The sequence below is a fragment of the Capra hircus genome, chromosome 22 (genome assembly GCF_001704415.2).
Source record: "Capra hircus breed San Clemente chromosome 22, ASM170441v1, whole genome shotgun sequence".
NCBI lineage: Eukaryota > Metazoa > Chordata > Mammalia > Artiodactyla > Bovidae > Capra > Capra hircus.
The window spans coordinates 11,989,562-12,010,725 of record NC_030829.1 but is presented as its reverse complement, the minus strand read 5'-3'; the positions used below and the strand labels follow the sequence as shown (position 1 = coordinate 12,010,725).

The 21,164-nt window shown below is 46.2% G+C and overlaps 1 protein-coding gene across 3 annotated transcripts in view; it reads left to right on the top strand.

Moving 5' to 3' along the window:
- The window catches only part of SCN10A (sodium voltage-gated channel alpha subunit 10), an 87,484-nt gene that overhangs the window by 44,460 nt on the left and 21,860 nt on the right, over positions 1-21,164 (top strand). For 2 of the 3 annotated variants that reach the window (XM_018038477.1, XM_018038476.1), the window contains 7 exons: positions 2,188-2,426; positions 5,557-5,730; positions 14,018-14,377; positions 16,427-16,879; positions 18,176-18,310; positions 19,893-20,016; positions 20,984-21,138. In XM_018038477.1, coding sequence (XP_017893966.1) covers positions 2,188-2,426; positions 5,557-5,730; positions 14,018-14,377; positions 16,427-16,879; positions 18,176-18,310; positions 19,893-20,016; positions 20,984-21,138 — 1,640 coding nt within the window. Of the gene's footprint in view, positions 1-2,187; positions 2,427-5,556; positions 5,731-14,017; positions 14,378-16,426; positions 16,880-18,172; positions 18,311-19,892; positions 20,017-20,983; positions 21,139-21,164 lie in introns of all 3 variants that reach the window. The other variant, XM_018038475.1, reaches the window with a different exon arrangement.

The window sequence follows — 21,164 nt, the reverse complement described above, 5'->3', positions numbered from 1 at the left end:
TTGTCATCTCCTATTTGACCACGCCCAATTAACTTTGATTTATGACTCTAACATTCCAGGTTCCTATGCAATATTGTTCTTTATCTGCTTCATATGTATTCACTAACTTAGATTTTGAAAAGTGATGCAGAACTTCCCCGGTGGTCCAGCGGTTGAGACTCCACACTGCCACTGCATGGGAAAGAGGGGCATGGGTTCAATTCTTGGTTGGGGAATTTCCACATACCATGCAGAGTGGGGAAATAAAAGTGATCTAACATGCACTGGAGAATCTCAAGCTACCACTCAGGTTTGCAAGAAATTTAACAGTCTTTAGTTTTCAAACATGGAAAAATTGTTCTAGTATATTTCATGGCTATAACTTTTACATCTTACAACTTAATTTCTGTCTCAGGCTCATGCTGAGTGTTAGAAGGCAATTTCAGTAAATTAACTGTTAAGTTTCAGTTCAGTTCAGTCGCTCAGTCGTGTCGGACTCTTTGCGACCCCATGAATCGCAGCACACCAGGCCTCCCTGTCCATCACCAACTTCCAGACTTCACCCAGACTCACATCCATCGAGTCCTTAAATTTACTAAATCCTTATTAACTCAGGGTTCCATCAATCAGGTAGAAATCCACTCAGTCTCCCCAAGGATGGATCCAAGTTCTAATTGCTGACAGCAAACCAAGAGGTAGAAGAAGAGAGTGGCCACCTGGCACTTGGGTTCCCAAAGAGCATGGCTGTATCTTTCTTACTCTGAGTATAAGACCTGTCTTCTTATCCAGCCTATGTTTTGCCTCAGGCTGTGGAAAGCATGGCCTTAGTCATATCCAGTTATTTATCCCCTCTGGACAATTTTAAAATGTCCTATGCTGGAGGAGGGAGAAGGGAGTTTGGATGTTGGTGTGTCCCTGAGAAGGGGCCCTGGCTCTCCACCCAGTCCTGGGCCAAATTCTCACTGCAGAGGAGGACATGGTGGACAGTAGACACCCAAAAAAGAAAGAAAGAAAGAAATCTGAGGGACTTGAAAATGCAGCCGATCAGTGCCTTACTTTCTAGGTGAAGCCAGAGTTAGCAAGTCTTAGAGAGAGACTCGCATACCTGGCACAGCCTAACTGTAGGGTAGAATGGGCCAGTAACATATCTGCATAGAAAGGGCCTGAGGCAGCCTCACAGGTTGCCCTGTGGCCCTGGCATTACAGGAGAGTATTTGGATGATCCCTTTGTTCCCACTTAAGGCTACAGAAGGAGATGAGTGAGAGTTAAACAGGGAACAGCCATCTCCGTGGCTCTCCCACCAGCTACCAGATGGGAACATTGGTGACTCATGTGAAATACACTTGGCAATAACTAAGGACCAGCTCAGCCCTCCGCCAACCTTGAGATCCCCAGAACTCAGACACAACATCAGATAATGAGTAGTAACGGACCTTGAACTAACCAAAATGAAGTCCCCTAGTTGGGGACTTGGTGCATAAATTGAATTCAATTACAGGGAAAAAACACCTTAAGTCACATTTTTTGCATGCCTGTGTTTGTGTTTTGAAAATGTGTCCCTATTCCAGCAACAACAGTGTGTATGCACTCTCGTGTTATCTTTCCTCACGGATAACTATTTAATAAATGCTCATCAGCAGAGAGTGAGAATTAGAGAGGAGGAGGGAGAAGTTGGAGGAGAGGGGAGCTAGTGAGAAATGCAGGTCTGGAAGACTGAAAGACTGAAATGGAGAAACACGGCAGGATTTCTGGGTGGTGACAAGCTGGGAGCAGTCAGCATAGTTTTGTTATTTTTTTCTAACCCAGTTCAGTAGGTTGGATGCAGGTACAGAGTTGTCTGCATGTTGGGTTTGTTCAGAGTTGGGGTTTTGCCAGGAAAGTACAAGGGGACTCAGGGTTACAAGGGAGTATAAGGAGGGGTGGACATGAAATCTGATCTGGGTAAGTTGAGAAGCAAAGACATGACCTCTATGAAGCAAAGCGGTTAAAAAGTGTACAGTCCATGGTTTGAACGACCAAATGGGGACAGAGGTTGGGCTGTACTTGCTAGACAACAGGAAACGGTAATCAGGGAGAGAGGGTGAGTGCTGAAGTGGAGGTGGGAGGTGGTAGTTATTAGTAATTACAAGGTCTGGGGGCTGGCCATGGGGTGGGGTTCTGAGTCCACGCCTGGCTGATAGTTGTCACTGACCACACCTGTGATGCAGAACTCGAGGAGTCTAAACAGAGGTGCCCACCCTGCTTGACCAGCTTGGCTCAGAAGTATCTTATCTGGGATTGCTGCCCCACATGGGTGAAGCTCAAGACACTTCTCTTCGCAATTGTGATGGACCCCTTTGCGGAGCTCACCATCACCCTGTGCATCGTGGTGAACACCGTCTTCATGGCCGTGGAGCACTATGGCATGAGCCCCGCCTTCGAAGCCATGCTCCAGATTGGCAACATCGTGAGTGAGCGCCCTGGCAGCTGCTGCCCGCGCTGTCGGGGCTGGGGCGGCTCTGGGTAGGGTGGCGGCATGCCCTCAGTCTCTGGAGTGTTGATCTAGCTGGCTGAGAGCAAGGGAACAGTGTGGGAGATGCGTGGACACTGAGCACAGAAAGTCAAGTCTGGAGGACCAGGCTACGCTGGTGGGAACTGCTTTCAGATAAAGAAACCTAGGGAGGTGGACTGCGAGAGCCCTGATCTGGGGAAAACAGCTCCTCTCCCCCTTACAGAACTTAGGAAACCCCACCCCCACCCCCACCCCGCTGAATTCTCGGGATTGCAGCTGCCTCTACCTTGAAATGAGGATAAATGCCACTTTCCCATCTAGAGACAGCCTATGGACTTGCAAATTTCCTTCCAACTCTATGGCTTTTGTGACTGCAAAACGCAGTGGCTGTGGTTTTTCAATTCTGTCCTTTAAGAGCAGAAAGGGGACGGGAGGGAGGGAAAAATAAAGAAAGGAAGGGAACCTGGGACTGTGGTTGCTGTCATCATGTAAGCATCAGGGAGTCCAAACTTTTTTTTAATCTGGTTTAGACAGGACTCTCCTTTAAATTTTCCTCCATAACTGTTTAGTATTATTTCCTTTTAACAAGAAATAAAATCCATACCAGATTTCTCTACATGCTGAGTAAAGTATCAGACTCAAAGGAGACCTCAGCCCGTGCCCCACAGTAACAATAGCCAACTTAATTTGACTTCAGACCCCATATAACCTCAGATGCTTCTCATGGGTTATCTCATTTTATTTTCACACAAAAAAACTCAATATAGTAGGTGCTATTATTGTGCCCTTTCACAGATGGAAGAACCGAGGTGCAGGAGGTTAAATAATTTACCCAAGGGGTGAGCGAGTGGTAGCATCAAGATTTGAACCCAGGCCAACTGGCTCTGAAGCTCACACTTCTCAACTCTTGAGTGCTAATCCTTTTTACAGGACTGCTAGTGTATGTGTGTGTGAGGGAGCAATTGTGCATGTGAGTGTACGTGTGTATATGTGAGTATATGAGAACTGCACCAGAGCAAATGACAGGGAGTGTGTGCATGTGTGTACGGGCACGCATATGCACACAAGAAAAGCAGAAGCTGAGAGGTGGGGTCCTGCCTCCATGTCCCCCCACCCCCAGTGTTCATCCACTTGGTGGCTTACTAGGTCCACCAGGACCATACAGCTCTTCTAGCTCCTTGCAGGCTGCAGACAGGTAGATGGAGGTGTCCCAGAGGAAATGTGACTTCTCTAGAAATCTCTCCTTTCCCCAGAATTCACAGATGTGAAAAGGAGGCCAGTCGGTTCTGGGACGCTGTGGAGCCAGTGTGCCTTGCGTTTCAGCAGCAAGTGGGCTGCCGCACCGCGCTGTGCTGTGCTGTGCTTAGTTGCTCCATCGTGTCCAACTCTGTGGCCCCAAGGACTGTGGCCCACCAGGCTAGGATCCTGGAGTGAGTTGCCATGCCCTCCCCCAGGGCATGTTCCCAACCCAGGAACGGAACTGGGGTCTCCTGTGTTGCAGGCAGATTCTTCCAACTGAACTACCTGGGAAGCCCCAGCACACAGGCTAAGAAGACATATTCTATTTAAAGTTGATCTGAAAAGGGGAAAGGGAAAGAGAAGGGAGAGCTTATTGCCAAGAGTCATCATAGACCCCAAGGGTCCTATGGAAGAGATCTCTGAGCCCACACCTGATTTTACAGTTGGAGAAGTTAAGGCAAGAAAGACCAAAGGCCTTTACTGCTGGGACAGAGCCCAGTGTTGTTTTTCAAAAAGAAAGAAAGGCAGGCTCTGTGTGGTGCTTATTGTAAGTCAGGTGCTTTATAAATGTTATCTCAGCGTTGCAACAGCGCCATGAGGTTATCACCTCCTCACAGCCCAAAAGAGAGCATTAGACCCAGAGAGGTCAAGTACGTTGCCAAGGTAACACAGACGGTGAGAGTGGGGCCAGAGGCAACCAAGTTCTCTGTAGGGCACAGGACCTCCCCCCCAACACACCACACCACACCACACCACACTGACTTGCCTACAAAGGACATTCACAGATGCTCTTTGCGTCTCACAGGTGTAGTCTTCTGGCATCAGGAAAGTCCCTTAAACTCTTAGTCATTTCCTTCTCTGTAGAAGGGATGTGACTGCCTCTGTTTGCCAGGCTGGCAAGAAGCTCTGATGAGGGCAAATGAAAGAAAACTCCTGGCCCTGGTCTTTGGTTTCTTCCTTACCTGTGTCCTCCTTTCCCTGCTGGTTGTTGCGTGACCTGAGCCTGGCCCTAACCTCTTTCGACATCACAATTCTGTCCTGCCTAAGACCATTAAAGATACTTAGAGCTGAAAGAATCTTAGAGACAACGTATCATTATTGTTCCTGCTAATAGCTATTATTGATTAGTGAAGAACTATCTGCTGGGACCTTTGCTAAGAACTGCACATGCATTATCTCACTTAAGCCCATCTCTGAGTCGGTGACCCCATGGACTGTAGCCCGCCAGGCTCCTCGGTCCATGGGATTTCCCAGCCAAGAACACTGGAGCGGTTTGCCATTCCCTTCTCCTAGGGGATCTTCCCAACCCAGGGATAGAACCCAGGTCTCCTGCATTGACAGGTGGATTCTTTGCCAGTGAGCCACCAGGGAAGCCCAAAGCCCATCATACAGATGAAGAAAATGAGTGTAGAGGATGCCTTCCTTGTCCAAGCTCATACAAGCTAGGAATGGCTGAGCTGGTGTTTCTATCTGGGCCTGTGTTGCTGCACAGTCCCTGCTTTTAAACACCTGAACCAGGCTGACTTCGTATTTACATAATCATATAATAATTATTGTCCTAATGATTATCCACTTACTCTGTGTCCGACACCATTCAGATGGAAACACTCAAGCCTGGAAACACTGATGCATATTACCTGAGCCCTGGTCCACGGATTGCTCTACGCTGCCTCACTGAGTGTTCCCATCCCTCATCCTTTAGGAGTCCTAGATGATATAGAAAGTGAATAAAAATGAAGTAAAGGGATTTGCCACTCTATAAACAAGACATTTCTCCCCTGCCCTGTTTGTCATTGCCCACAACCTCACAGACCCCGCTGAGATGAATCCCTGTTTCTGTCTGCAGGTGTTTACCGTGTTTTTTACTGCTGAAATGGTCTTCAAAATCATAGCCTTGGACCCCTACTATTACTTCCAGAAGAAGTGGAACATATTTGACTGCATCATTGTCACCGTGAGCCTGATAGAGCTGGGCGCAGCCCGGAAGGGGAGCCTGACGGTGCTGCGGACCTTCCGCCTGGTAACATGCTCTCTTGGTGATTTGGGGAACCCCTGCCCTGACATCCAGGCAGGCTCTCTGCTGGAAACAGACTCTGTCCTTTGGGGACTCCACCTGCCGGCTTCCTCTTCCTCTTCCGTCCCTGTGGAAGGATGTGGGGTGCGGCTCCTGGGAGACTTGGTGCTTTCCACTTCTCAGAGTGGGGGCAAGGCTTCCCTCTCCTGGGCCCCCTCATCTGCCCCCAGAGAGGAATGCCCAGGACCCCATTGTTCTCTTATCAAATACAGCAGATGATAATCACAGCAGCTACTGTTTGCTGAGCCCTGGCAATACATGAAGCACAAAGCTAAAGCCTCAACATAACTCGCCTCATTTTAGGCTTCCATCACCCGGACAGAGTTGCTTTTACTATCCCCACAGAGAGATGAGGCAAACTGAGACAGACTGGTTAAGTGCTGAGCCAGTCTCCCCGCTGCTGAGTGAGCCTCAGATGTACATTTCGAAGCCAGGCTGCCCAACTTGAGTCCCCCGCCCCCATCTCAAGGAGGTCATCTTCCCTGGGTCCCCAGATCACCGCCCCAACGTCTCACCCATCTCAAAAACCACCTCCTACTAGTCTCTCATCCAAGCTCTTCTCCCAGCTCAGCCCTGGGACGCCCGCTAGTGAAGGGGTTCCCCTATTCCTAACAAAAGAGATGTCCCCATGGTGTCTGTATCTGTAAGGCGAGTCACCCACCTTGTTTTATTTCTTCAAGAATATTGTGGCCCCAGGAATTCCCTGATGGTCCAGTGATTAGGATTCTGCCCTTTCACCGCTGGGGGCCAGAGTTCAATTCCTGCTCCAGGAGCTAAAGTCCCATAAGCTGCTCTAAGTGCCAAGAAAAGGCTACCATGGCCCCTGTACTTCAAACTCATTTTACAATCAACTGGCCGAGCTACACACAAAACTGTTGTTGTTTTTTTTCTATTGGGATTGTAATAATACCTAGATCAGTTTGGGGAAAAAATGTAACCTTTACATTATGTGGTCTGATCCATGAAAATGGCACACAATCCATTTATTTTAGCCATTCAATAGTTTTATAATTTCTCCATGAAGGATTTCCTACATATTTTTTATTAGATATATTCCTAGATATTCCCTACTTCATTATGCTATTTCAAGCGAAATCTCTTTTTAAATGTTCTTTTCCAGTTGGTTTTTTTTTTTGCTAACATTTTGCTATTTAATATTTTTGTATCAGATAGCTCTCTTATTAATTCTCATGATTTATCTATGCAGTCTTTTAAATTTGTTAACACAATCATATCATATGCAAATGATGAGCTTTGTTTCTTTTCTAATCTTTATACCATTTGGTTCTTTTTATTACATTACTGTGCTGGTTAGGACATCCAGTACACTATTGAAAAGAAGTGTTAATAGCAGACATTCTTGCTGTTTTCCTGATCTCAAAGAAAATGCTTTCAGTATTTCAGCATGTCTGATATTTGTGGCAGATTTTTTTTTTTATCAGTTTAGGAGGCTCTCTTTTGTTAAGAATATTAATCATGACTGGATGTTTAATTTTATCAGACAGTTGTTCTGCATGATTAAGATAATCACATGATTTTCACTAATCTGTTAAAGTGGTGAATTATACTAATTGATTTTCTAATGTTAAATCAACCTTGCATTCCCGGGACAAACCCAACTTGATCCTGATATTTTTTTATATATACATTGGAAAATTCAGGTCACTAATAATTTTTTTAAAAATTTGCATCAATATTGATGAGTAATATTTGGCCTGTAATTTTCTTTACTTTCATTGTCCTTGCTAGATTTTAGTATCCAGGTATCAGGGTTATCCTTGTTCAGTCACTCGGTTGTGTCCGACTCTGTGACCCCATGGACTGCAGCATGCCAGGCTTCTCATGTCCACTGAGTCGGTGATGCCACCCAACCATCTCATCCCCTTCTCCTGCTTTCAATCTTTCCCAGCATCAGGATCTTTTCTAATGAGTTGGCTCTTCACATCATGTGGCCAAAGTACTGGAGCGTCAAGGTTATCCTAATCTCCATAAAAATAAAGATTAGGATATCAAGGTTATCCTAATCTCCATAAAAAGAGGTGAGGAATATTCCTCTCTTTCTACACCCAATCTTTGGGTAAGATTGGAATTATTTGCTTCTTATATGTATGCTACTGCTAAGTCACTTCAGTCGTGTCCAATTCTGCGCGACCCCATAGACGGCAGCCCACCAGGCTCCCCTGTCCCTAGGATTCCCAGGCAAGAACACTGGAGTGGGTTGCCATTTCCTTCTCCAATGCATGAAAGTGAAGTCGCTCAGTCGTGTCCGACTCTTAGCGACCCCATGGACTGCAGCCTGCCAGGCTCCCCTGCCCATGGGATTTTCCAGACAAGAGTACCAGAGTGGGGTGCCATTGCCTTCTCCGTCTTATATGTATAATCGAATTCAATAATGAAACCATCTGGAGGTCGAGATTTTCCATTACTGATTTAATTTTCTTAATGTCTGTGAAACTAGTCAGATTTTCTGTTTCTCCAATTGGTTTTGGTAAGTTATGTTTTTTCTAAAAATTTTCCCTTCTTATCTGAATTTTCAAGTTTATTGATATAAGGTAGTATATGCTATGCTGTTATCTTTTGATGTTCCATATCATGTGTATTTGCTATCTTTCTCTTTCTCTAAAAATGGTGATTTGTGCTTTCTCTTATCTTTTTTTATTAGTCTTGCCACAGATCATCAATTTTATTAGTCTTTTCAAAGAACCAACTTTCATCTTCTTGATCCTCTCTACTTCATTGATGTTTTCTATTTCAATTAATCCTGCATAATTACATCCTCTGTTCTACATATTTTATTATTTTCTAACTTCTTAAGACAGAATTTTCAACCTTTTTTCTTTTCCAATCTATTCATCGAAGACTTCAATTTCCTTCTAAGAACTACTTTAATAGGTAGAATTTTCCATATTTTTGGTTTTAAATATTGCCTAATTTCAAATTTGATTTATTCTGTGATTCAAAGGTTAATTAGAAGCATGGTTCTTAATTTTGAATGTATGTGGTATTTCTTTATGCCACGGAGTTTCAGCTTGATTGTATTGTGCTCAGAGAACATATACTGTATGATTTCAATGCTTTGAAATGTATTAATAATCTCCTTTTGGCTCAGTACAGTGAAAATATTCCTTATGTGCTTGAAAAGAGTGTCTTCTGCAGTTGTAGGGTGCCATATTCTGCATATATATCCACTGGGTAGAGAAAGTTCATTATGTGGTCCAGATATTCTATATCCTTGCTTATTTTTGTCTGCTTGTTGTAGCAATTACTGAGATGGTAGTGTGTAAAAATATCTCCTACTGTGATTACAGCATGGTATGTTTCTCCTTATGGTTCTGCCTTAAGGCTATGTTCTTAAATGCATACATATTTTAAGTTATTGTATCTTCCCAGTATAGTACAATGTTTATCTGAGAGAATGGACCTTCTTTATCCCTAGGAATGCTTTCTGTTTGATATTAATTAAGCAATTGGCTCAGATGGTAAAGCGTCTGTCTGCAACGCAGGAGACCTGGGTTCAATCCCTGGGTTGGGAAGATCCCCTGGAGAAGGAAATGGCAGCCCACTCCAGTATTCTTGCCTGGAAAATCCCATGGATCGCGGAGCCTGGTAGGCTACCGTCCATGGGGTCGCAAAGAGTCGGACACGACTGAGCGACTTCACTTTCAGAAGCAACTCTGTTTTCTTTTAGTTTAGAATTTGCCTGATATATCTTTATCCATCCTTTTACTTCCAGCCTTTGTATATCTTTAAGGTTTTTATATGCCTGTTATAAACGGTAGACAGATTTTAGATTCTTATTCAGCTCTGACAATCTACTTTTTGTCTTCTAACCAAAGCATTTAGCCCACTTATTTTATGGTGAATACTGATATATTTGGATACGTGTCTATCATTATATTCTGGGTTTTCTACTTGCTTCTTCTGTTCTAGCATTTTTGTTCTGTCTCTCTTCTTGATTTATTTTGAACTGTTTGTTTTCCCTTGTTCCATTTTTCTCTTTTATTGGTTTGGAAATACTCTGTTTCTATCCTTTGAGCGGTTACCTTAGAAATGAGAGCAGGTATTGTTAACTTAATCAAAGTCAAAAGTTAGCTAAAATCTTCACTTTCCAGGACAACTTTTATTGCAGTTCCCCCTTCCCAGCTTCCTATTTTATTAAGTATTTTAATTTTATCTTGTTTTTTAAAAGCTGTATGACTTAATCAATTATAAATTATTCAAGACTTGTGCAAGCAATACCCAAAATTCAGTAGCTTAGCCCAATAAAAGTATATCCTTCACTCAAGTTGGAGTCTTATGCAATTCAGTCAGCTCTAGGCGGGACTCCTTCTAGAAGGGACTGTGCCATGTATGAAGAAGGCCTGTACGACCTTCAAAACTTGCCTCCTCCTTGTGGAAATGTGACCAACTTACACAGTCAAAGGCTTTATCAGTCAGGGCTCTTGATTTCTTTTGTAATACAATTTCTTCAAAACTTAGTTGAATTCAGACCTCTCTGTGTATCATACACTCAGAGTGCTTTCTTTGGCAAAGTTCTCAGTTCTGCTTTGTTTCTTTGCTTTCTTGTCCCCACACCTCTCTCCCTCAAAGGCTGGCTACCCCATTAATATGATCTTTGCTAAGATGTGCTTCATTTCATTGAAACCTTTAGCTGATCTCGAACACATAAAGATTTAATCTCATTGCTTACTCTTTGAGGTCTAAAACAGTGTACTTCCCTAAACCTTCAAGACTCTAAACTGCTGGATTCTTTTTTTTATTATTAATTAAAGTATAGTTGATTGGCAATGTTATGTCACTTTCTGCCATACAGCAAAGTGACTCAGTTATACATTAAACTTCTGGATTCTATTTCCTTTTATTTATTATCAATGAGCCAAATATTCCCAGAGCACATTTATTTCTTATAAAGTCTTTTTGATTAATTAGTTAATTTAGGCCGTGTTCATCCTAGTTATGGCACGCGGGATCTTCCTTGTACCATGTGGAATCTTCCATCATAGTACACAGACTTATACACAGACTCTCTAGCTGTGACACAGAGTGCACAGGCTTCAGTAGTTGTGGCGTGTGGGCTTGGTTGCTCCGTAGCAGGTGAGACTTTTTCAATTTTTTATTTTTAATTGGAAGATAATTGCTTTCCAATGTTGTGTTGATTTCTGACATACAACATGAATCAATCATAGGTGCATATATGTCCACTACCTCTTGAACCTCCCCCCACCCTCCCTCCACCCCATACTAACCTTCTAGATTGTCACAGAGCTCTGGGCTGAGCTCCCTGCATCACACAGCGAATTTCCACTGGCCATCTATTTTACATATGGCAATGTGTATGTTTCAACGCTACTCTCTCAATTTGTCCCACCCCCACCTTTGCCTGCTGCGTCCGCAAGTCTCCTCTATGTCTGGCATGTGGAATCTTAATTGCCCGACCAGGGATCGAGCCTGTGTCCCCCACATTGCAAGGCAGATTCTTAACCACTGGACCACCAGGGAAGTCTGCCTTGTAATGTCTTACAACTGACACACGATACTAAGTTTCTGTTCAACAGACCCATCCCCTAGGGCTGCCAGCTCACGATCCACCCCAGAATTATTGCAGGCAATCATTTTGCCCATGCAACACGAATCAACACTTTCCGAGCCTCCTGTCAGTTTCCTTGCTATCCATCACGTGATCACCAAGCCCATGCCACACATCTGATGTTGTTGAAATGGCTCTCTTTAACATACAAATTTCTACATTAATCAAGAGAAGTATGACTAGTTGGAGTGACAGTCTCTAAATCTGTGAGTTAGCATAATAGAGGTTTACGTTTATAGCATATTCCATGCTGATCGGGAAACTCTCCTTGAGTGTCTGCTCCAAGCAGTGACTCAGGATCCGGGACAGTGTGTATCTCCCACCTTCAATGGGTGGCCTTCACTGGGGCCACGCGAGAGGAAGAGAAAGTGCATGGTGTTTCATGGCTCTGCCTGAAAGTGGTGCATATTACTTCTGTCTCCACCTCCACTCCATCAGCCGGAACTCAATAATATGATCTCAACTATTTGAAAGGAAAGCTGGAAAACAGTATTCTTTTGTGGCTGAGAGGAGTAAAAGTGAATACTGCCATAGAGCCAGTCTCTATGAGACTTTACTGTTGTGTCCATTCAGCGTTTAAGAGTCATTCTCATACTTAGCACTTCCTTGCTCTTTTTCCACTCTTGCATAAAATACGTTCCTTCTGGGATCACTTTCTGCCTGACGTACATCATTTAGAATTTCTTTCAGTGAGTGCCTCTGGCAGTAACCTCTCTCAGTTTTATCTAAAATTTGCCGTTCAATTTGCCATTCTCATGAGAGATATTTATTATGGGACCTTTCCTTAATGATGGGAGAATTCGTGTTATACTGTCTACCTTAGGCAGCACTGGGATGTGTTTCCTGGATATGTTTCCTTGCTATGCCTCATGAGACTATTAAAACTTATGCTCAGATTCACTCAGGTTTACAAATGTCTTTGGGTAAAATTGACTTCAGAAATCTAGTTGTATCTCTGAATTCACATAATTATTTAATTTTTGGTCAAAGAATTACTTTATTGACAGATGATCAATGCATTTAAGATTTGATTATTTAGCATTTTTAGTAACTTTTTGATGGGAAAGGGAACCCAAGGGGGACCCAATATAGTCTTCCATATTACTCTATCTTCTGATATTCTTCACAAGTTCAAGGCCATTTCCTCACCAAATGGTGACTTCTTTAGTAGAGGACAGATGTTAGACTTACTTTGCATTCTGTTCCAAAAGAAAAGCATCCTCATTAATGGAAGTTCCAGATTAAATCTAAAGTGAAAGTGAAAATGAAAAAGTCTCTCAGTCGTGTTTGACTGTTTGCAACCCCATGGACTGGAGTGGGTAGCCTTTTCCTTCTCCAGGGGATCTTTCCAACCCAGGGATCGAACCCAGGTCTCCCACGTTGCAGGCAGATTCTTTACCAGCTGAGCCACCGCTCTAAGGTAAACACAGACGGCCCACCCCCACATCACATAGAAAAATAGATATGGAACTCCCTGTGTAAGAGGATTAAACCCACTCCCTCGGGGCTGATTGCTGTGTTGGGTGGTAAAACTGCTGCTGCTCTGTCCAGCACAGCCTCCCAACACCTTAACCAGACCCTGGCTCTTAGTATTGTATGTTAGTCATTCAGTCATGTCTGACTCTTTGCGACTCCATGGACTGTATCCTGCCAGGATCCTCTATCCATGGAATTCTCCAGGCAAGAATACTGGAGTGGGTTGCCATTTCCTTCTCCAGGGGATATTCCCGACCCAGGGATCGAACCTGGGTCTCCTGCATTGCAGGTGGAAGCGTTACCATCTGAGCTACTAGGGAAGCTACTAGGCTCTTAGTAAGTGCTCCATAAATACCCCATGAAAGCTGAGCTCATCACATATTTCTTTCTAACAAATTAGAGAACCACACAAATATATCTTTAGAATGTTTAAACATCTTTATGCATGGCGCTTTGCTCTCTTGTGGGACTTAGCACATTTGGGTTTACAGTGAAGACTCTCAGAGAGTCTTCACCTTTATCTTTGCAACTAACTCATTGTTTCTACGAGGACAAGAGCCTGCATGCCACTTTCCATATACTTCTCAGGCTAGTACAGTGCCTAGTGTGTATGTGGCTGGTGTTCAGCAATGCAGGTAGATTGGTTGGTCAAGTAAATAAACCTCTGGAATCACAGATATTTGCCATTTCAGAGCTGGTGGGGATTAAAGGTGTTGTCCACAGCCTCAGGACAAGAAATGCCCTAAGACAATGGTTAGCCAATACCTATCAAATGCAGTGGATTGTGCGCTACCTGCAGGAGGCTAGCCTCTGTTCTCGTCAAAGGTGAGCTCTTCTCACTCATTTGTGAGCTCCATCATACCCCACTCCACACATTCAGGAGGCTTGTGGCTACAGAGCAGAGTATATGTCACAAGACCACGACCCCAGGATGAGACCCCTGACTTGGCCACAATCAGTGGAGCACACTAGTACATAGAGGGTTGCTCATATTTTTGAGTAACGGGTAACATGGGGAGCAGGGTCTCTGAAAGCAGTTTCTGGGATCAGCCCATGCTAATGGAGTGAGTTGCCATGTGTTTTTCCCAGACCTGTGGTTTCTGACCAAGTCTTGAGAGGAAAGGTGACGGGCAGCTTCCAGGACCTGACACCGTCTCTGCTTCTCTGCAGCTGCGGGTCTTCAAGCTGGCCAAGTCCTGGCCCACCTTAAACACGCTCATCAAAATCATCGGCAACTCGGTCGGGGCCCTGGGGAACCTCACCATCATCCTGGCCATCATTGTCTTCGTCTTTGCTCTGGTGGGCAAGCAGCTCCTGGGGGAAAACTACTGCCACAAGCGGGAAAAAATTTCAGCCCCCAACGAAGACTGGCCCCGCTGGCACATGCATGACTTCTTCCACTCCTTCCTCATTGTCTTCCGGATCCTCTGTGGAGAGTGGATTGAGAACATGTGGGCCTGCATGGAAGTTGGCCAGAAGTCTATCTGCCTCATCCTTTTCTTGACAGTGATGGTGCTGGGCAACCTGGTGGTGAGTGCGTGGGCCACGCAGGAGACTTCAGGGCGACCCCAGGAAGCTTTGACATTGCACATGTGCTGCCACACTGCACCTCCCTGACGAAAAAGCCTTCAGACTTTTCAGAGAGGTGTGGGGTACATCATGAGAACTGTCCATTGGGAGGCAGCAGGAATAAGCTTATGTGACGGAGCAGGAAAGACCCGGTTTAGAAGCCCATCTCCGCCTCTAGTAAAGTTGGGTGATCCCGTGCAAGAGACAATCTCCTGAGTTTTAATTCCCTTAAAATCAAAAAAATAGTCCTTACTCATGGGCTTACCGGGATAATTAAATTACAGGAACAATATATGCAAATTGCCTAGTGTAGCGTCTAAGCTATGGCAGAAAGTCAATAAATGTTAGCTGTTAGTTGTTGAAGGAAAATTTCCCTTCCCCACTGCAGAGGATATCAGATTTTTTTGGGGGGGTGGGGAGGGGGTAGGGAATAAGAACTGACTGATATCTCGGAGCTACATGGGTTCTAGCTAAGAGCATGAGGGCAAGCACAATGGGACGAGAGGAAGGAGCTAGGTCATAGATAACATCCAACATCATGATGACAATAACAAAATCCTCTCCCGGGTTTTAGGGAAGCCCCTCTAGAGGCCTTTATCCCAACTGGCCCCACCACCCCTTCTCTGTCCCAGCCTGGGCCCTCCCCCTCAGCTTGTGTCCACTGTCTCAAGTTCTGGGTGCCCTTGCTCTCCTAGCTCTGGCCTGGGTAGGGGGAAGGTGTGACTTCTAGGAACCTTTTTCTCTTTTTTTATTGAAGGATAGTTCATTTACAACACTGTATTAGTTTTAGATGTACAGCTTAGCGATTTGGTTTTTTCCCATTATGGGTGATTACAGGATACGGAGTATGATTCCCTGCGTACTGTAAGTTCTTACTGCTTATCTATTTTATGTATAGTAGTTTGTATCTGTTAATCCCTTACTCCTAATTTATCGCTCCTCCTCCCACCTTTCCCCTTTGGTAACCATAGTTTATTTTCTATGTCTGTGAGTCTGTTTCTGTTTTGTATATTCATATTTATTATTTTTTAGATTCCACATATAAGTGAGATCATATAGTAAGTTTCTTTGTTTGATTTATTTCACTAAGCATTATATCCTTTGTGTCCATCCATATTGCTAAAAATGGCAAAATATATTCTTTTATGGCTGAGTAATATTCCATTGTGTATATGTATGTGTGTGTGTGTGTGTACACACCGCATCTTCTTGAGCCGATCATGTGCTGATAGACATTTGGGTCACTTCCACGTCTTACAGGAGCCCCTTTCTTATTGCCCTGGAAGTCAACCAACCTGAATTATTTTCCTCTAAGAATTTTACAGAGAAAGGAAAACTAAACCATAAGAGGGGAGGAAAAGACAAATCCAGGCTCTTCAAAGTCTTTCTCACCAGGGTTCCTGAGCCAGAGCAGCCTTCTACCCACTCTCTGAGTAGGGGGCTGGACAGAACGCCTTTCCTCCCAGCTGAGCTCCCCATCCTTGCAAAGTCACAGGGGCCCCTGACCCTGAGGCAGGAAGTTTGCCCTTCTGAGCATTTTTATATCCTCATGTCATTTCCTCTTTACAACCACTCTGAAAGGTAGGGAATCCCCACTCCCTGCTGCTAGGGGATGGACATGAAGTTGGAAGCAGAAAGGAGATGTACCCAGGATTCCAGAGTGAGCAGCTGAACCAGGGTTTGGCTGATAAGGGTGGTGCTGGGGCACGCCCAGGCCTGCTCCTTTTGTTGTCTCTTAATGTCCCTTTGCTCAGCAGGAGTGAGCCTCCTCTGTGGCGGAGAATGCTTCCAGGCCCTGTCCATCTGCCATGGGCATGGGCGTCTTCAGGGCATCCCCGAGGCTCCTCTCAGTTGCTGTCAGAATGTCCATTCCCCCATGAAGAAAAGCATCTTGGGTGGGCAGAAGAGGCCTAGGTGTGGCTGTCCTGCCATCCAGCTGCCAACCTGGTGGGTCGTGGAAGGGCTCAGCTCATCGACTGAGTGATCTTCCCTGCTATACCTTCTCTCCAGGTGCTTAACCTGTTCATCGCCCTGCTGCTGAACTCCTTCAGTGCCGACAACCTCACACCACCCGAGGATGACGGCGAGGTGAACAACCTGCAGGTGGCCTTAGCGAGGATCCAGGTGTTCGGCCAGCACACTAAGAGGGCCCTTTGCAGTTTCCTCAGTCGGCCCTGCTTACTCCCCCAGCCCAAGGCAGAGCCCCAGTTGGTGGTGAAACTCCCACTTTCCACCTCCATAGCCAAGAACCACATTGCTGCTGACACAGCCCTGGGGAGCCCCGGACGGCTCCCGGCACTCAGAAGCCCCAGGGACAATCACAGTGACTTCATCACCGATCCTAACATATGGGTCTCTGTGCCCATTGCTGAGGGCGAATCCGACCTGGATGACTTGGAGGAGAATGGTGAGGAGGATGCTCAGAGCACCAGGCAGGAAGTGATCCCCCAAAGGCAGGTGAGAGTTCTCCCATGGGATAACCACAGGAAGCAGGGAGGGGCCTCAGGGCTGGAGTGACCAGGGGCAGTAGGGAAATTTTAATAAGAGGTTTTCCAACCTCAGCGCTGGTGCAGCCCTGAAGAGCCTCAGACAAGCCAGGTATAAGAGCCCTAGATGTTAGGAAGCACAGGCCATGCCAAGTTTTCTGGAGAAGGTTGCATTTAAGCAGGGCAGTCAGAGAGCAGGGGCAGTGTCTGATTCCCAGGCCACCTGGAGATGCTTGAAAGTGCCTTTCCTACAGCTGTCCCATTCATTCCACCCAACAGCGGCTTTGTGCAGGAGATGCTAAGATTCCTCTAAGAACAGGATGTTGTCCAAAAGCAAGGCTCCTCTGATCTTCACCAGCAGCATAAATGATCACTATGTGACTCATTCATCCAACTTTCCCGACAAGGGATGTCACAGGAAAATGACATTTGCTCCTTTGGCACCAAGGAATTTAAAGTACATCTTTGGGTAACATATTTTTAAATGCTTTGCACAGCTCCTCTCTACCTTAAGGTATAAATCAACCCTTGTTAACTTCTTCTCAACAACTCAGCACATGCACCTCTCCACAACATGGAAAGGCAGGGGTGCCTATGGGACCTGGGGACAAAGAGTGCTGCTGGCCAGGCCACTAAGTGGCCTCAGACAGCTGTGCTTTGAGTCTACAGCTCTTCCCTAGCCTCCTTCCCTTGCAGCTGTCACTGCTCTTGTGTCCCAGCAGCTGCTGTTATCAGCTGTCATATTTTACATGCCTTTGTCTGGGTGACAGCCGAAGGCAGGGCATCAACATCCCCAGAGTAAAGGACATGAACTCTGTCACAGCCATCTCCACTCAGAGTCATTTTCAATTACTTTGGGGGTTCTTGGGGTCTCCAAAGGGCCAAGTTCACGACCACTCTGACCCCAGGACAAGTGATAATGGTCATGGCTAACATCTATGGAGCCAAGCACTACTTGCTAAGTGCTTTGCAAGTATGAACATATTTAGTCATCAAAATAACCAAATAAAGTAGATCTTGCCTTCTCAAGTTTGCAGATGGGAAAAATGGAAGTAAGAGAGGTTAACTAACTTGCCTAATGTCACACAGCTTGTAAGTAATGGTGCCAGGAGTCACACACAGATCCATCTGGCTGTATGTATATACATTAATTGTATATGTCAAGTCCTTGGCTCGGGCAGACAATGCTGTGCAATATCTCTTCAGAGTTAGAAGTGATCAACTGAGGGTGAGCCCAAGTACCCAAGAGAGGACTTTCTCTCACCATCAGGAGCAGCTGCAGCAAGTTGGGAAGTATGAGGATCACCTGCCACCCAGGAGCCCAGGGTCTGGAATATCCTCTGAAGACCTGACTCCATACCTAGGTGAGAAGTGGAAAGACGAGGCTCCTGCTCAGGGCCCTGCAGAGGTAGGTATGTGAGCTTCCTGGAGAGGTTGAGAAGCCTGCCAGACACTGACCAGTGGGATGGTGGGGCCTGGAGGATGGGGCTGGGCATGAGGTATTCCAGACCACAATCAACCAAACCTCATGTTTCATCTTGAGAATTTTTAAAGTCCTTCCGTATAATTTTATCAGGAAGAAAGAGGTTCCATAGACTAGGGGGCCAGGACCCATCCCTCAACCTCTCTGAGCCCCTGTGCCTCCATCTGGAAGCCGAGTGGTTATGGCTACTTGGTAGGACTCTTTTGAAGCTTCCATGAGATGCTGCTTGTCAAATGTTTAGCTCCTGCCAGAAATGGAATAAGTGCCCAGAAAATGACACCCAAGAAAAAAGGAAACAAAAAGATAATGCACAGAGAAAGCTGAGTATCTTTCAGAGCCAGCAGATAAAAGTCGGAGTTGCTGTGGGTGAAGAAGTCTTCCCCATGACCACCCCCGCTTTCTTTTGTCCACACCATCTTCTCTGGTCAAAACCAGACTGGTGCTGGGGAGAGGCTGTCTGTGCTGAACGGTGTACTGACGGTCGCACATAGACGGAACAGGAAGGTCTTATAAGCGGTAAAAATAAACTCGGTGGTTTCATTACAAATCTTTAAAGAAAACAAGTTACATTGAAAGAGGTATCTCTAAAGATTTAGCATCTGCAATAGCTCCATATTACATTCAAGAATTTAACTTGACACCTAACCACTGAGTTCCAATGGTGACAGGCACTGGGGAGGCAAAGATAAGGAAGACATAATTCATCCTGAAGCTATCAAGCCCATCAGCTTGAGGAGTGCCGGCCACTGGCTGTGTGCCTCTGGGCAAGGCTGGCCCAGAGGGGTGAGAGAAGAGGGTGGGCTGGGGTGGGATTTGAGGGCCCTGGATGAACACCAGCCTCTTGGTTCCAGCTGGGTGAGGGGCACTCTCTTCATGTGGACAGCATATTTCTGTTGAGCATTGTAAGGTCTCCCCTGGCTAGTCTTCTCAACTCTATGTTTTCAGTGCATTCCTGCTGGGGATTGTTTTTGTTTTTGTTTTGTCCATGACCCTGGCCAGGCAGGGAGGGGCCTGACAATGACAGATGGGACCCACCCACCCCCATTTGGGTCCATTAGCCGAGAGATCAGGTTTACTAATATGAGAGCAGCTTCAGCTCCTAATTGAATTCATCTGAAGACATTACAGGGCTGAAGCTGCCAGGAGGGCAGCAGGGCCCCTGCAGCATTGCTCCGTGATTAAATATTCAAGCCCAGTGAGCGCTGAGAGTCTTGATGGGCGTAATTACGGTGTCTCGGGCCGTCGCCAGCCCTCCATCAGGGGCCTGGAGGTTTAAAGCCTTGCGCAGCTGAACCTCTGGGGCTCTGCGGAGAGCACCGCTCTTCTGGGGTTCAGCTGGCGAGGCACCAGAACAGAAGGGGCGCCATGGTGGGTCCAGCCCCGAGGGGCTCTTGCTGTATCTTGGGGCATCTTGGAACCCCAGGCCCATTGGGCCGATGGTGCCCGTGTGCAGATTCACGGGGCCCCGCGGAGAGCTGGGGTCACTGCTGGGGCTTCTGCCCTGCAGGGAGCGGACGACACAAGCTCCTCGGAAGGCAGCACTGTGGACTGCCTGGACCCCGAGGAGATCCTGAGGAAGATCCCTGAGCTGGCAGACGACCTCGATGAGCCAGATGACTGCTTCACGGAAGGTATAGTGGCAGCCACAGGCCTCCTCCCCTTGACATTCATTAGGGCCAGAATCCAGCTCATCTGGACACTTCTGTGTTCAGGGCTCCGGCCTGGGGTCCACGGGAGACAGGCAAGCAGGATCTTTTGCTCCTTACTCTCAGGCTTGAGGGCCCAGCATCAAACACGAATGCCAGACTCCCAGAAGTCCAGCAGTGGAATCTGTATCTCCCACCACATTAGACACAGCAAACAGATGCTTTGCCTTCCTCATCACCTTTGAAAACACCTCACTGAGTTATAAACCTGCCCTGCTGAGAGTGAAAGGGAAAGGTAGCCACTGCCATAAACTCTTGATTGGGGACGTAAAGGACCCAGAGGAGGGCAGGATCATCTGTGTCCCTCCATCCCTTGTGTGACTCTTACAGGCAGAACCTGCATCTTTTATTCTTCTTTTTCCTCAGTATTTAGAACAGCAAGGCCTGGCATGTCTTCAGTAGATATTTGTGCAATAAATGAATAAACATATATTTCATACGATGAAAGTAATTGTGGCCTAAATAAACAAATGAACGATTTAATTGAGTTTCTACTTTCACATGACCCTGGGCTGGGCTGCCACCAGGCCCCATCCCAGCTGTAAGGACCTCCCAGTTCAGCACAGGTTCAGGCATGGCCCCTCAGACACCCCCAGGTCCAGGCTCCATGTCTTGTCCAGCCACCAGAGAGGGAGGGATAAGGAGAGGGACCATGGCATCACCTGTAGGGAGGAAGATGCCTGGGAGGAGGTGAGAGTGAGCAAGACCAGTGGTGGAGAGGAGGAAGGGCAGGATGGAAAGGCTGCCTGAAAAGGGACCCGGCTTCTCTCACATCCCAGGAAAGAATTCTTTTCCAAAGGAGCAGCAAGCGGCTTTCCCAGCCAGGGCTGGAGCCAAATGCGCTTCCTTTGCCAGCGGAACATCACTCACCCCCAGTCCCTTCTCCCCACAGGCTGTGTTCACCACTGTCCCTGTTGCAGAGTGAACAGCTCCAGGTTTCCCTGGGCCACAGGCTGGCAGGTACGCAAGGCCTGCTTTCGCATCGTGGAGCACAGCTGGTTTGAAAGTTTCATTGTCTTCATGATCCTGCTCAGCAGTGGAGCGCTGGTAAGGGGAGATGGGGTCCCTGCCCC